Source organism: Halteromyces radiatus (genome assembly GCF_025201355.1).
Source record: "Halteromyces radiatus strain CBS 162.75 chromosome Unknown BX664scaffold_4, whole genome shotgun sequence".
In the NCBI taxonomy this organism is placed as follows: Eukaryota; Fungi; Mucoromycota; class Mucoromycetes; order Mucorales; family Cunninghamellaceae; genus Halteromyces; species Halteromyces radiatus.
In genome coordinates this window covers 2,122,397-2,135,350 of record NW_026251690.1, presented here as the reverse complement: position 1 = coordinate 2,135,350, position 12,954 = coordinate 2,122,397, and the positions used below count along the sequence as shown (strand labels likewise).

The 12,954-nt window shown below is 33.3% G+C and overlaps 5 protein-coding genes across 5 annotated transcripts; 4 read left to right on the top strand and 1 right to left on the bottom strand.

Annotated features, from left to right (window-relative positions):
- Positions 1-353: 353 nt before the first annotated feature.
- On the top strand, positions 354-2,100 carry BX664DRAFT_359038 (stearoyl-CoA desaturase). The gene is made up of 3 exons (XM_051548070.1): positions 354-1,056; positions 1,165-1,573; positions 1,635-2,100. The coding sequence occupies exons 1-3, from the start codon at positions 367-369 to the stop codon at positions 1,922-1,924; spliced, it is 1,389 nt and encodes a 462-aa protein (XP_051400331.1). The 5' UTR covers positions 354-366; the 3' UTR covers positions 1,925-2,100.
- Positions 2,101-2,166: 66 nt separating this feature from the next.
- BX664DRAFT_333135 (kinase-like domain-containing protein) lies at positions 2,167-4,144 on the top strand. Its single transcript, XM_051545464.1, has 8 exons — positions 2,167-2,519; positions 2,596-2,625; positions 2,684-2,889; positions 2,962-2,991; positions 3,066-3,254; positions 3,346-3,385; positions 3,452-3,532; positions 3,649-4,144. The coding sequence occupies exons 1-8, from the start codon at positions 2,279-2,281 to the stop codon at positions 4,020-4,022; spliced, it is 1,191 nt and encodes a 396-aa protein (XP_051400330.1). The 5' UTR covers positions 2,167-2,278; the 3' UTR covers positions 4,023-4,144.
- Positions 4,145-5,478: 1,334 nt separating this feature from the next.
- Positions 5,479-6,823, top strand: BX664DRAFT_385967 (HotDog domain-containing protein). Its single transcript, XM_051549292.1, has 5 exons — positions 5,479-5,568; positions 5,629-5,713; positions 5,772-5,882; positions 5,978-6,213; positions 6,291-6,823. Exons 1-5 carry the CDS (start codon positions 5,503-5,505, stop codon positions 6,735-6,737), a joined length of 945 nt encoding a protein of 314 aa, XP_051400329.1. The 5' UTR covers positions 5,479-5,502; the 3' UTR covers positions 6,738-6,823.
- A 76-nt stretch (positions 6,824-6,899) lies between these two features.
- Positions 6,900-8,313, bottom strand: BX664DRAFT_359035 (NUDIX hydrolase domain-like protein). The gene is made up of 4 exons (XM_051548069.1): positions 7,781-8,313; positions 7,545-7,705; positions 7,324-7,463; positions 6,900-7,252 (listed from the first exon to the last, which is right to left on the bottom strand). The coding sequence occupies exons 1-4, from the start codon at positions 8,276-8,278 to the stop codon at positions 7,113-7,115; spliced, it is 939 nt and encodes a 312-aa protein (XP_051400328.1). The 5' UTR covers positions 8,279-8,313; the 3' UTR covers positions 6,900-7,112.
- A 526-nt stretch (positions 8,314-8,839) lies between these two features.
- BX664DRAFT_333130 (uncharacterized protein) lies at positions 8,840-12,945 on the top strand. The gene is made up of 15 exons (XM_051545463.1): positions 8,840-8,980; positions 9,046-9,090; positions 9,199-9,371; positions 9,464-9,645; positions 9,712-9,819; positions 9,898-10,602; positions 10,687-10,864; positions 10,959-11,229; positions 11,335-11,447; positions 11,523-11,666; positions 11,745-11,906; positions 11,976-12,109; positions 12,221-12,421; positions 12,505-12,626; positions 12,742-12,945. The coding sequence occupies exons 1-15, from the start codon at positions 8,880-8,882 to the stop codon at positions 12,857-12,859; spliced, it is 2,757 nt and encodes a 918-aa protein (XP_051400327.1). The 5' UTR covers positions 8,840-8,879; the 3' UTR covers positions 12,860-12,945.
- The last annotated feature ends 9 nt before the right edge of the window (positions 12,946-12,954 follow it).

Sequence of the window (12,954 nt, the reverse complement as noted above, 5' to 3'; positions counted from 1 at the left end):
ATTGTTTAAAATGATCTTTCAACCCAAACAACCCAAAAATCGGGGAAGAAGGATGAAATAGGAAGATCTTCATTGTCATCTTGAATATCCAAAAAAGAAAAAATCTAACACAAAATCGATAATAGCGGTGATTTAGGCACAAAGTATAATCATTTAATAAAAATATGATCTGATTTTTATTTTCCATTTTCGTCTTCAATGTAAAATTATATCAATGACAATGATCATGAAGAAAAAAAAATTTTTTACTTGTGAATATCATTAGTTGGGTCTTTTGGGGCAATCAGTTCATATATAAAAAAAGGGATATCTTTTTTTTTCTTTTTTTTTTTTTTTGTTATTTATCTTTTTCTCAAAATCATCATTATGGTAACAAGTACAACAACCATCACGAATAAAGAATCAATAAAATGGACAAAATATATTGGATGTCAAGATGATGATATTGTTTATGCTTATACAAAAACGGAAGCACGTAAATCACCACGACCAGTTTGTGAAATGCCGCCTTTATTTGATGAACCTACCACTCTAATGAATTTTCATCTTCATATTCATTGGTTACAATCCCTTTTATTAATCTCTACTCCTTTGATTGGTCTATATGGCGCATGGACAACCCCTCTCTATAGCAAGACATTATACTGGGCATTGATTTATTATTTTATAACTGGACTCGGTATCACTGGAGGTTATCATCGTTTATGGGCTCATCGATCTTATCGTGCACCGATGATCTCTCAAATCTTATTTTGTTTGGCAGGCAGTGGGGCTGTGGAGGGATCCATCCAATGGTGGTCACGGGGTCATCGTGCTCATCATCGTTGGACAGATACTGATAAAGATCCTTATGCAGCTACTCGTGGTTTCTTTTTTTCTCATATTGGTTGGATGCTTGTCAAGCGACCCAAATCTCGTATTGGTTATGCTGATGTTGCGGATTTAAAAAAGGACAAGTTGATTCAATTTCAACATGCTTATTATCCTTGGTTTGCTTTGTTTATGGGCTTTCTCTTTCCATGTTTGGTGGCTGGATTATTTTGGGATGATTACAAGGTATATATATACATATAACTAAAAAGAAATAAAATAAAATAAAAGGTTTCCTTTTTTAGCTTGACTCTTTTTTTTTTTTTTTTTTTTTTTTTTTTTTTTTTTTAATAGGGTGGATTCATCTATGCTGGAGTATGTCGATTAGTTTTTGTACATCACGCAACGTTTTGTGTTAACAGTTTGGCTCATTATATTGGAGAAACAACATATGATGATTATCATACACCGAAAGATCATTGGTTGACAGCCCTTGTGACCTGTGGTGAAGGTTATCATAACTTCCATCATGAATTCCCTCAAGATTATCGCAATGCTATTGTTTGGTATCAATATGATCCAACGAAACTATTGATAAAAATTCTTTCTTTGATTGGTTTGGCTTATGATCTCAAAAAATTCCCCACCAATGAAATCATCAAAGGAAAACTACAAATGGAAGAAAAACGATTGCTCAATAAGAAGAAAAAGTTATGTTATGGCAAGCCTATCGAAGAATTACCAATCTATACTTGGGAAGAATGTAAGTACAAAAAAAAAAAAAAGATGATGAATTATCATTTATTTATGTTTTTTTAATGTAGTTCAAAATCAAGTGCAAGTTAATGACAAGAAATGGATTCTAATTGAAGGTATATTGTATGATGTTGAAAATTTTGATCATCCTGGAGGTTGTAAATATCTTTGGTCTGGTATTGGAAAAGATATGACTACTACATTCAATGGAGCCATTTATAATCACTCTAATGGAGCTCGACATTTATTAACTTCGATGCGTATTGGTGTACTAAAGAATGGTATGGAATTAATGCGCGATAGACCCGATGTCATCTGTTATGATAGCAATATGGAAATCAATCGAAAATCAAAGTAAATCAAATAAATTATTATTATTATTATTATTGTATATTCTTCACATGATCCTAGTAACCCTCATTCATAATGAACAAAAGGAACCCTTTGGCGGCCAATGAATAATAAAGTTCACAGGGACTGGATCATTTCAATTTTATAAAAAAAAAGTATAACTTTCTCCCCTTTTTTCTTTTTCTTTTTCTTTTTCTTTTTTTTTTTTTCTTGTCATTCTCCTAGTATAGATACATTCACTTTTCTTTTTTTTTTTTTTTGTTTCTTTTTAATTACGCAAACTGATACCTATATATAACTTAAACAGGCAACTTCAACATTCACATACATATATATATATATATTTCTATAGAACATACTAATGGAACATCCTCCACCCATCTTGAAAAAGTTTCTTCATCTATTCAAAAAGTCTCGAGATCATCACCCTATCGACAAAACCTCTAGTCAAGAATCTGAATATCCTCCCGAACTTGAAAGACAATACAAAGTGACAAAAAAAGTGTTAGGTGTAGGCTCATTTGCAACTGTGAAGGAATGTATTCATCGGTCGTCAGGTCAATCTTTTGCACTCAAGATCATTTTAAAGAAGGCCATTGAAGGTAAGGTGGAGACAATGATTGAAGCGGAGAAAATGATCGACATGATTGACAATATCTTTTTATTTTGGATGGTTAGGAAAAGAAAATATGTTACATAGTGAACTAGGTAAGTCAAAAGAATATGACAAAAAAAAAAATTATTGATCATCTATGTATTTCATTAGATATTTTGAAACAAGTACGACATCAACATATTGTATCTATGCATGCATTATATGACAGCAAAACAACCGTTTACATAATTACTGATCTAGCTGCAGGTGGTGAACTTTTTCAACAACTCTTATCCAAAGGTCATTATACTGAAAAAGATGCGTCTCATTTGGTATCTCAAGTTTTAGAAGGTCTATCTTATTTACATGATCACGATGCAAGTAAAAAAAGAGAAAAACAAAATATCTACTTTTATATATGTATTTATTTTTATATATTTTTTATTTAGATCATTCATCGCGATCTCAAACCTGAAAACGTAAGTCAAAATAAAATCAAAAGTATATCCCTTTCTATATATTTTACTTACTTATTTATACGTTTACTTCAAAGTTATTATTCCAAACAACCGCAGAAGACGCCAATCTAATGATTACGGATTTTGGATTATCTAAGATTCTTAGAAGTCAAGATGATATATTGATGACTTCCTGTGGCACTCCTGGGTATGTTGCACCTGAAGTCTTAAAGCAACATGGTTATGGAAAGCCTGTGGATTTGTGGAGTCTTGGTGTGATCACGGTAAAAGAGAGATATAGAAAGAAAAAGATCAAAATAAAAGCATGATCTAAATATCAACTATACTCTTTTTTATATTTACATATATGTCTAGTACATCCTTCTCGTCGGTTATACTCCTTTTTATGGTGCAGGTAATATATGCATAGAAACTTTACTATTATCAAGATATACTCATTTTTTTTTATGTATATATTCAGATCAATCGGAACTCTTTTCCAGTATCATGAAAGGCGAATATAGTTATGAGGAAGAATACTGGAGCCATATCTCAGATAGTGGTAATGCACACAAAAAAAAAAAAAAAAAAAAAAGAAGAAGAATAGAATAGTGACTTTTATTTTGCTGACCATCCTTTTTCTTTTTTATTTATTTATCTTTTATTTCTTTAACGTAGCGAAGGATTTTATTGATGGACTTTTGGCATACAAACCAGAACAACGATTAACAGCAGAACAAGCATTACAACATCCTTGGATTGTGAATTCTTTGAACAACGACACTAGGCATACCACTAACCTTATCACCAACGTTCGACGTGGTTTCAGTAGCCATCCATCCTTCCGATCAGCCATGGACACACTAGCATGGAACGATATTGATGGCGATGATGATGGTGATCATACCGATTGTAGTAATCATCATTCTAAAAAGAAGGAGAAAACCGTATCTTCAAAAACAACAGCCGATCTGGATATAGGGAAGCGACCGAAACGGAAAAGTCTACTTGGAAAACATCTCAAACTGGTGGTTGGAAATAACGTTGGATGATTCCCCATTTTTTTTAGTTTATTTTTATAATCTATAGCAAAATACCTGCATGTCTGTCTCACTTCTCTCTCTCTCTCTCTCTCTCTATTATATATATAATATTACATACCATACTATTCTTAATAAATATTACTTCATTTATTTATAACTGTTCTTTTTTTTAAAAGTTTGGAAAAACGGTTTTGGATTGAAAATATCATGTCAATTAGGATGATAGAAAGAAGGATGGTGATATTGATGTTCATTTTTGTTAATTTATACTATAGCTACAGCAGTAACCTATACGATTATTCTCGGTAAAGTTCAAAAAAATGATTTTTTTTATGTCGTGTTCAAATTTGATGCGATGATGATGACTTTTGAGCGTGAAAGGGGAAGACAAACGTTCACTTGCAGGATGGACAAAACGGCATGGATTTTTTGATTTTACAGCTAAAAATTTCGAACTCCTCAGCCAAATTTTGGCTGTAAAAATAAATCGTCAGGGGTCCATCAGGCAATTTTTGAAAAAAATGGATGAAATCATTTGGGTAATCATTGCACATTCGATGGAAAAGTAAAGGATAAAATAGTATTAGATGACGTTAAACTACTTTTTCGAGAGGAATCCAATGATGGTCGTTTTATTGGATGATGGTTATTATTGGATGAGCGATGATGATATTGATGTCCCGTTTTTTAATTTACTCTATCAATTGGGAGGTGAAATATAAATTTTATTTAAAGCAATTCAAAAAGAATACCTTCATCTATGTTCAGTCCAAGTTTGGCATCATGATGATAACTTTTGAACGAATGATGAAAAGGTACATGTCAGCTTCATGTGTTGTTAAGGTGTAAAAGATAATGATTCGAATTTTTTTTTTTTGATGAATAGGTCAAAAAGAAATTTGTGAAGCTACCAAAAACAATAAATGAAAAAAGATGATGTATAATGAATAAATCAGAGAAAGGAATGCTACTTGGAAAACCTTCACGACTTAGTACCTCAAAAATTCAAAAAAGTATCGCGGTCATCAATGCATCGTTATTCTAATTCTCTTCCTGTCAGGTACGATTGACAAAGAGGTAATAAAATAATCGCGATGACAATTCTTTTGACTTGTGTATTTATCAATGCGTCTAGGTAATTTTAGAGTATAACGATGTGCTCCTACTTAAAAAAAAAAAAGAATCAAGGAACCAGTTTATTAACAGGTTTTTTTTTTTTTTTTTTTTTTTTTTTTTTTTTTGGATGTAAACAATAGAATTAAGCATAATGAAGATGTTTACAAATATTGAACACTCTGTGTGAAAATCTTAATCTTTATTAGGAGGGTATTCCAAAGCTGGGAAAACTATTCCTATTTCCCTTTGGTAAGCATAAAAGCTGGAGATGAAATCTATACCGAATGGTTCAACTATTTTAGAATTTTTTTTTTTTTTTTTTTTACCTCTTCTTTTTCTTTTGTTTCCCCACACTTTTTTTTTTTAATATATCATGCCTGTCGAAGGATTCAAAGTAGATACTGATAAAGCTGTTGGTCATAAATTTAAACCTGAACGTGTAAGTCAATTTGAAAAAGGAAACATTCATTATAATAACCAAAACTATTCTTCTAACTAGTGGAGCTGCAACCGTCGGGATCACCTTTTATATGCTTTGGGTGTTGGAGTTAGTGAAGATGAATTAAAGTTTTTATATGAACTTCGTAAGTTAGCTAAAAAAAAATTGATTAGAATATTATTTAATCAACAATATTTTGTTAGATCCTCAATTCAATGTTTTACCAACTTATCCTCTTGTACTTGGACTAAAGGGTGATAGTTCTGATGTCAACTTGTTCAAGGATCGTGCTGGTGGTGGTGGTCCTTTACCTGGTACTATATACATATATATATATATATATATATATGGTGATAAAAATATATATACGGAAAAACTGACATTGTTACTCTTTTTTTTATTGTTTTAGGTATGCCTCCTTATGATCCCAATAAAATTGTTCACGGTGAACAATCCTTGGAAGTCTTTACTCCTTGGCCTGTAGCTGGAGGTTCTTTTATTGCAGAAAAAACTTGCACTGGTGTTTACGATAAAGGTTCTGGAATGGTAATCGAACAAACTGTCGATGTCTATGGTGAACATGACAAGAAACACTATTGTCGTATGGTTAGCAAATCCTTTGTACGTGGTTATGGTGGATGGAATGTAAGTTTGATGTATATATGTATGTATTAGAAAAGATTTCATATATTCATCTATTTTTGTTATATATATATCCATAGGGTCCCAAAGGTCCTAAAGCTGTCTCTTATGTTCCTCCCAAGCGCAATCCTGATGCTGTCGACGTCTTTGCCACTACTAAAAAACAAGCTTTATTATATCGTTTATCTGGTGATTATAACCCTTTACATGCTGATACGGACTTGGCACGCAAAGTTGGCTTCCCTACTTCCATACTTCACGGTCTCTCAACTTATGGAGGCTGTGCTCATGGTATCCTCAAAAAACTTGCCAATAATGATCCTAGTAGATTCAAGTCCATCGAAGCCCGTTTTGCCTCACCTGTCTTCCCTGGTGAAACTATCGAAACTTATATGTGGAAGGTTGATACCAAGGATCCCAAGACTGAAGGTGTGATATTTGTTGCCAAGGTCAAAGAACGTGATGTGGTGGTTGTCAACAATGGTTATGCTGTTCTCTACAAAGAATCTCCTTCTGCCAAACTGTGATCATATTACTTTAGTTTAGTTTATATAGGTTGTTTACTTTTGAAAATAAAGTGCTTAGTCGACTGGAACTTTTGTAAATTACTAGATTTTTTGAATGAATGAATGGATTAGCGATGAAGTGATGATCATGAGATGATAGATGAATGTAAAAAATTCTGGTAAATTTTATTGACAACAGGAAAAGAATAACAAAAGATATATTGGTTCCCTAATGTATCCAGTCCAAAAAAAAAATCAAACTGTCATCAATGTAGACAAGTTGAAAGAAAGTCATAGAGAGGTGAAAAACGTTTCTTTTATTGTGGTTTCAAATACAAGAAATACAAGCGTACAAAAGGGATAACACTGCAGAGACTATACTATAATAATGGATAATTAAGGTTGATGTTTGATTTCAAGTGTTTTCTTGGGAGAAGGGAATTCCAATTTGCGATGAAGATGATACATAATGTCGATGAAATCAGGTTCATTGTCCGGTGTAATATGACCATGTCGAATCATAAAGTCAATAGCAACTATCACATAACCATATCATTAGAAAACGGATAGTAACTTCCCTAAGATCCTTTTTTTTTTTTTTAATTACCTAAAGCACAATTTGGTTTCCAATCTCCCTTCAATATTGAGTCTTTGACTTGATCCAAAGTCCAAAAATAAAAGCATTCCACTTCGCCATCTTTGGGAGTTGGTTGACAATCTGTTGGTAATTCCAAATCATACACGTATCTAAGATTGTAAAAAAAAAAAGTTAAATTTAGTCTAAAATATCACTTCTTTGCCATAAACTATCTTATCTTTACTGCTTACTCTGTTTCCGGTTGTAATCCATGCTCAGACATGGTATAGTATGAGACGGCACCAGTGCTTTTGGCATGAGCTGCTATCGATGCAGGAATACTGGCTTCTTCATCACATTCTTTGATTACAGTTTCCTTGGTAGAGTATGTATAAGGGATACCACCAGCAACCTAAAGAAAGAAAGAGATGATTAAAAAAAAAGGAATCATCCATTGTATATCCCCCCCCCAAAATTGATCACTTGCGCAATTATCTAAAAGGCCAGGCCATGTTTGTTTCGTAAGAGAACGACGAGCCACCCACATTTTGATAGTATCTTGATCTCGACCAAATACATTGATATGAACACCAAAGGTAGAAATACCAAATAAAGGTGTAGCAGCACGTTCCATCACAAATGCAGGAACACCTCCAGGGCCGTACACAGCATATAATTCATCGCGCCAACCTGCCAATGCTGGAAAAACCTTGTCTTTTCGCCACTGAGTCATCAATGTTGCAACCTCTTGAGTTCGTTCAACCATATTTGTCACATGTGTATTGAATTGAACATGAGTACCAGATATAAGAAAAGGAGAAGGTGTCATAGTGTTATTATAAGTGATCAATGCTGTAACCACACGAGGAAGTAAGGTACCAACCACCGTACCATCCTCTAACTGAAATGGAATTCCCTGTTGATCCTTATTGTATGTTACGCTGTCACAATGTTGTACTACTTGAAGATAATTCGCAAAGACCATACTGACTGTATTAAAAAGAAGAGAGAGGAGAAAAGGAAGAAGGGAAAAAAAAAAAGAAAAATCCCATTTTATCTCAGATGGGCAGAGTCATTGACAGCCAATCAAAATCTAAATTTCTGGTTGACCATATATGGTAATGCACTTTTGAGTAAAATCATAGATCCGGACATCCTCTAATACTTTATTAGATTTTATGTCACTTCAAGTATGCCATCAAATGTTTCTGGGTGTTCCTTGGTAACATCAATCACCCATTCATCCATTGCAGTATTCTCAATAATATACCACTATTTTCAAACATTTGTTATCTGCTTCTACCAATGCAAGACAAATGATTTAACATTAGAAAGACGTTGATTATTTTTTTGTATTAAACAAATCAACTTATGTACTAAACAAGAAATATAGTTCACTATATAGAAAAGAATACAATTATATTATTTTAGAAAGAATACAGTGATATGATATGCGATTTGATTTGCCCTGGGTATAAATTCATCCCCGCGGATTTTCTTTTCTCACTACTTTTTTTTTCTTTTCCTTCTTTTTCTTTTCTCTATTGGATTCTTCATCTTGCATTCAAAAACAACGTTTTAGCATCATGTCCATTCAACAGGATTCGGAATATAGTCGTAAAGCATCATCACAACTAGTTGGTGATAGTAATCCTTCTTCCACTGGTATTAGTGAAGCCCAAACAAAGTAAAGAAGAAATATTACATAGAATCAAACACGTATTGATCCTTTTTTTTTTTTTTTTATTTTAGTGATAGACTGGAGTTACGAAAGAAAGAATTACGGTCCATGGTCGGGTAAGATTATGTAGAAAAACTACCTCGAAATGATGCGCGATAAATGAAGGTTATCAACAAGTTACTTATGCTTTTCATTATTTTATTTCCTGTGTGGTTTGTGTTTAGGGAAAAATATACGGATTTGATAGCGGCTGCAGATACTATTATCAACATGGACAAAAGGGCAAAGATCATACAGCGAAACTTTGAACGGATGCAAGATTCCTGTGATGTTTACGCGATCCAACGTCAGGCCACCAAAGTACAAGACCTTGAAACAAATGGACAAGATCCTCAAGGTACTCTATATTCAATCTAGAAATATCACTTGAATTATTAAGCTAATCTTCTCTCACATTCTTTTTTCTTCTTCTTCTTTTTTTTTTTTAAGATCAAAAGCGACGACAGTTATATGTATTAGCTGCCATGATCAAGTCTTTAGCTGATGTACCCGAACAGATATGGCATGCTCTTGAAGGACACCATTATTTACAAGCTGGTTCTTTGTACATTCTGGCACAAAAAGTTCATGATTATCTTGAAACGGAAGACTCATTTCTCGTGGATATTGATGTAAAAAGAAAGAAATATATTTTTGAATTATTTGGTCCAAGGCACTGACTCATATTGTTATTATAGATTGCTTTTCCAGTAATACAACGACAATGGGATGCCATCAGCTTCTTTAGACCTCAGATCATTCAAAAATCAGTTCATCATCTACGTGCATTTGTGTTAGACTCGGAAGTAAGAAAAAAAAAAAAAAGAAAACCTGCTAAAAAGGAAATACATAACAGGGACTTAAAATATCATCTTATTTTATAGGATGTGGCGAAAATACTTGTTGGATTAATGTTAATGGATGGAATGACAATGAAAACAACTATTGAGACTCTATTGGATATGCGGAAACGGGTGATTAGTGACTTGATACAGCAATCCATCAAAGAAAAGTCTGATTTCGCAGATCAAAAGCTCTCTCGTCAACTACGCGAGATTGCTCTCCTTATTCGAAGAACTTTGGTTCATATACATGACATTTATCTACCTTTTTCGACTTCTCATCAAAGTTTATTGTCTGATTATGTGGAACAAATGCAGACGACTTTTACGATACCCAACTATAGCAGCAATAGCAATAATCATAACAACAGTAACGAAATTTCACAACAACAACAACCTGATCTGTCTACATCCAGTAACTCAATCAAGGCAACATCATCCACATCATCCTTGGCCATCACCAGACTCTTCTCCCCAAGTGCCAATGCACATCTTTTGATTCGTTATTTACCACCAGCTATTCAACAATATACTCCCACCTTCAATATGGACGATCAATTAACAACAGATGCGATTTCGGCAATGACACGACAATGGTTGGATGATGTGAAAGAAGAACTGGAGATGCATTTGGAAACAATTTTACAACCTGTCACTACCACGGAAAAATTACTAGATATACGTGCTCGACTTTGGGATCTTCTACGTGACGATGAATATGGAAATGGAAAAACATTTTGGTCAAAGGTATTCAACAATCAATAACAAAACAAAAAGGGATATGATATATATATATATTCAATGGATTGATTATTTATGATATTGGTATAGGTATGTCAGGACTTACTGAGTGGGCAACATTATTCTATTTTTGGTACCTTGTTCCGAAATTGTTTCAATGGTCATGCAAGATATATCGTGCATGTTGGCTGTCAAGCTATTGTAGATCAACCTAGCAAGATTATTTGGCCAATGATTGAAGATAGTATCCATACGCCAGCGAAAAAAGGTAACCTGATTGGATAAAATAAATAAATAAATAAATGAAAAAAAAACACGATAGATAAGACTCATCATTATTTATTTTGGTGATGGGATAATAGGATTCCAGTTGGCGCCAGCAATATGGCCAAACATGCATAGTACGCTAAACAGTGATCTTCAACAAAATGAGACGGCGTTCAGTTTACCCAATCAATCATCATCCAGTGCTATTTTGGCATTCAAAGAATCATTGACCAAGGCGTCGACTGAACAAACACCACTTTTATGTGAAATGCAAAGAAACTATGACAAGGCATGGGCTGAACTACGTCTGGATGTGGGTGCTCATCTTTGTTATGCTGATCAAGATGACCACTTTTATTCTAAAACGTAAGTTACCTTTTTATTTATTATTATGTTATCGGATGAACAATTTATTTATTTTTGTTTGTTTTCTGTTTTTATATATATTTATATACATACCTATATATGTAGAGATGCAGATGCTATCAAGAGCTATTTTCAAGATGAATGTGTTCAAGCCAATGTGTTATACATTGCTGGACTGAATGATATTTTAGGCAAACTAAAGTCTCACCAAAAGAATGGTAAGTTCCACAAGACCAAGCACGATTGAAAAAGTGACTAATAAGAATTTTCATTTTTTTTTTCTTTTTCTATAGGACCTGAATTGTCGATATGGGTTGGACGCTTGGCTCGATTGATATGTGAAGAATCTAAAGAATTACCTCGCTCCTTGGCATTCTCCATGATGACAACAGAACAAGATGACAATACCCTAGAATTGAAAAGTGGAGTTGGCAAAGGTAAAATAAATGAAATTAAGGTTCCAAGAGATAATGCAGGTCCATGTTATTGACTCGGATAAATTATTTTTCTTTTAGATCCTATATACCAACAAACACAAGAACGTTTTTACGCTATTTATCGCTCAGCATATGAAGAATGGATAGAATTAATCTGCAATCAGTTTGAACAACAATTGTCTTTGATATGGAATTCAACTATATGGGATGATCGTTGTCCTTCGATATCAACATGGGAACGTAAGGGGATAAAAAATAAAAATTGAAAAATACACGTGTTGATTGCCTTTGGTTTCATTGTTTTCATAGATATGGGTAATGCAGATGACAAGGACAATCAAGAGGATATTGTGTTACCAACAATGGCTACCATCGCAATCGAACGAGCCATTTTTTATGTTTGTGAACAAGTACAAAATATACATAGCACTAGACTAGATAAGGTAAGTTTCCACGCATTTCTTTTTTTTTTTTTAAATATATTCCACGCTTCACAAACTCACGTGGTGTTTTTTTCTTCTGTTTTAACTTTCTATTGGTGTTACTTTTTATAGCTTATATTACAAACATTATGCCAAGGTTTGCATGGGAAACTTATCAAGACATTGGAAGCATTTTTAGACAAGGACACGATTGTCTTGACTGAAAAGGGTGCTCTTCAACTTTTATTCGATGTTTGCTTTTTGGATCGTGTCTTACAAGATCATATGTGTTCTGTGGCTTCTTTATCATTTGTCTCGAAAATCAAAGAAAAGGTAAACGAATAATAATAATGATAATGATAAAAAAAAAAAAGGATTAATTGAAATCAATGGAATCTTCTTTCAAATTTTGATAGATTGATCCCATCAACTGGGCTGTGTATGAATCTTCTTATGATGGCAATGTTGAACGATTCTATCTAAAACAAAGTCTGCTATTGGGCGTTTTGGTCAGAACAAATAGTGATACTTTCCAAAGGTAAGCATAATAAAAATAAACTAAAAAAAGGAAGTTACCAAATGTGGGGCAAATAACCTTATCTCTCTCTCTCTCTCTTATTTTTTTTTTTTTTTTTTTTTTTTTTTTGCTGTAGGACGCGCAAAGCAATGACAAACAATCAACAACACTACAATGTATTACCTGTGGCAAAACAGATATCACGGTTTACATTATTACCTATTGGGCATGGAACTAGTATTAGAACCCGATGATTAGCTCTAGTTGCAATTAGAACATATTTTGAAATAAACAAAATGAAATAGGAATGACAGAGATATATAAATAAATCCAAGTCTTCTCTCTTCTT

Coding starts and splice junctions, on each gene's coding strand:
- BX664DRAFT_359038 (XM_051548070.1), top strand. CDS start 367: ATGGTAACAAGTACAACAACCATCACGAATAAAGAATCAATAAAATGG. Junction 1,057..1,164: donor TATTTTGGGATGATTACAAG/GTATATATATAC, acceptor TTTTTTTAATAG/GGTGGATTCATCTATGCTGG. Junction 1,574..1,634: donor AATCTATACTTGGGAAGAAT/GTAAGTACAAAA, acceptor TTTTTAATGTAG/TTCAAAATCAAGTGCAAGTT.
- BX664DRAFT_333135 (XM_051545464.1), top strand. CDS start 2,279: ATGGAACATCCTCCACCCATCTTGAAAAAGTTTCTTCATCTATTCAAA. Junction 2,626..2,683: donor TATGTTACATAGTGAACTAG/GTAAGTCAAAAG, acceptor GTATTTCATTAG/ATATTTTGAAACAAGTACGA. Junction 2,992..3,065: donor GCGATCTCAAACCTGAAAAC/GTAAGTCAAAAT, acceptor TTTACTTCAAAG/TTATTATTCCAAACAACCGC.
- BX664DRAFT_385967 (XM_051549292.1), top strand. CDS start 5,503: ATGCCTGTCGAAGGATTCAAAGTAGATACTGATAAAGCTGTTGGTCAT. Junction 5,569..5,628: donor ATAAATTTAAACCTGAACGT/GTAAGTCAATTT, acceptor TCTTCTAACTAG/TGGAGCTGCAACCGTCGGGA. Junction 5,714..5,771: donor AAAGTTTTTATATGAACTTC/GTAAGTTAGCTA, acceptor ATATTTTGTTAG/ATCCTCAATTCAATGTTTTA.
- BX664DRAFT_359035 (XM_051548069.1), bottom strand. CDS start 8,278: ATGGTCTTTGCGAATTATCTTCAAGTAGTACAACATTGTGACAGCGTA. Junction 7,706..7,780: donor CTGGCCTTTTAGATAATTGC/GCAAGTGATCAA, acceptor TTCTTTCTTTAG/GTTGCTGGTGGTATCCCTTA. Junction 7,464..7,544: donor GGATTACAACCGGAAACAGA/GTAAGCAGTAAA, acceptor TTACAATCTTAG/ATACGTGTATGATTTGGAAT.
- BX664DRAFT_333130 (XM_051545463.1), top strand. CDS start 8,880: ATGTCCATTCAACAGGATTCGGAATATAGTCGTAAAGCATCATCACAA. Junction 9,091..9,198: donor GAATTACGGTCCATGGTCGG/GTAAGATTATGT, acceptor GTTTGTGTTTAG/GGAAAAATATACGGATTTGA. Junction 9,372..9,463: donor AAATGGACAAGATCCTCAAG/GTACTCTATATT, acceptor TTTTTTTTTAAG/ATCAAAAGCGACGACAGTTA.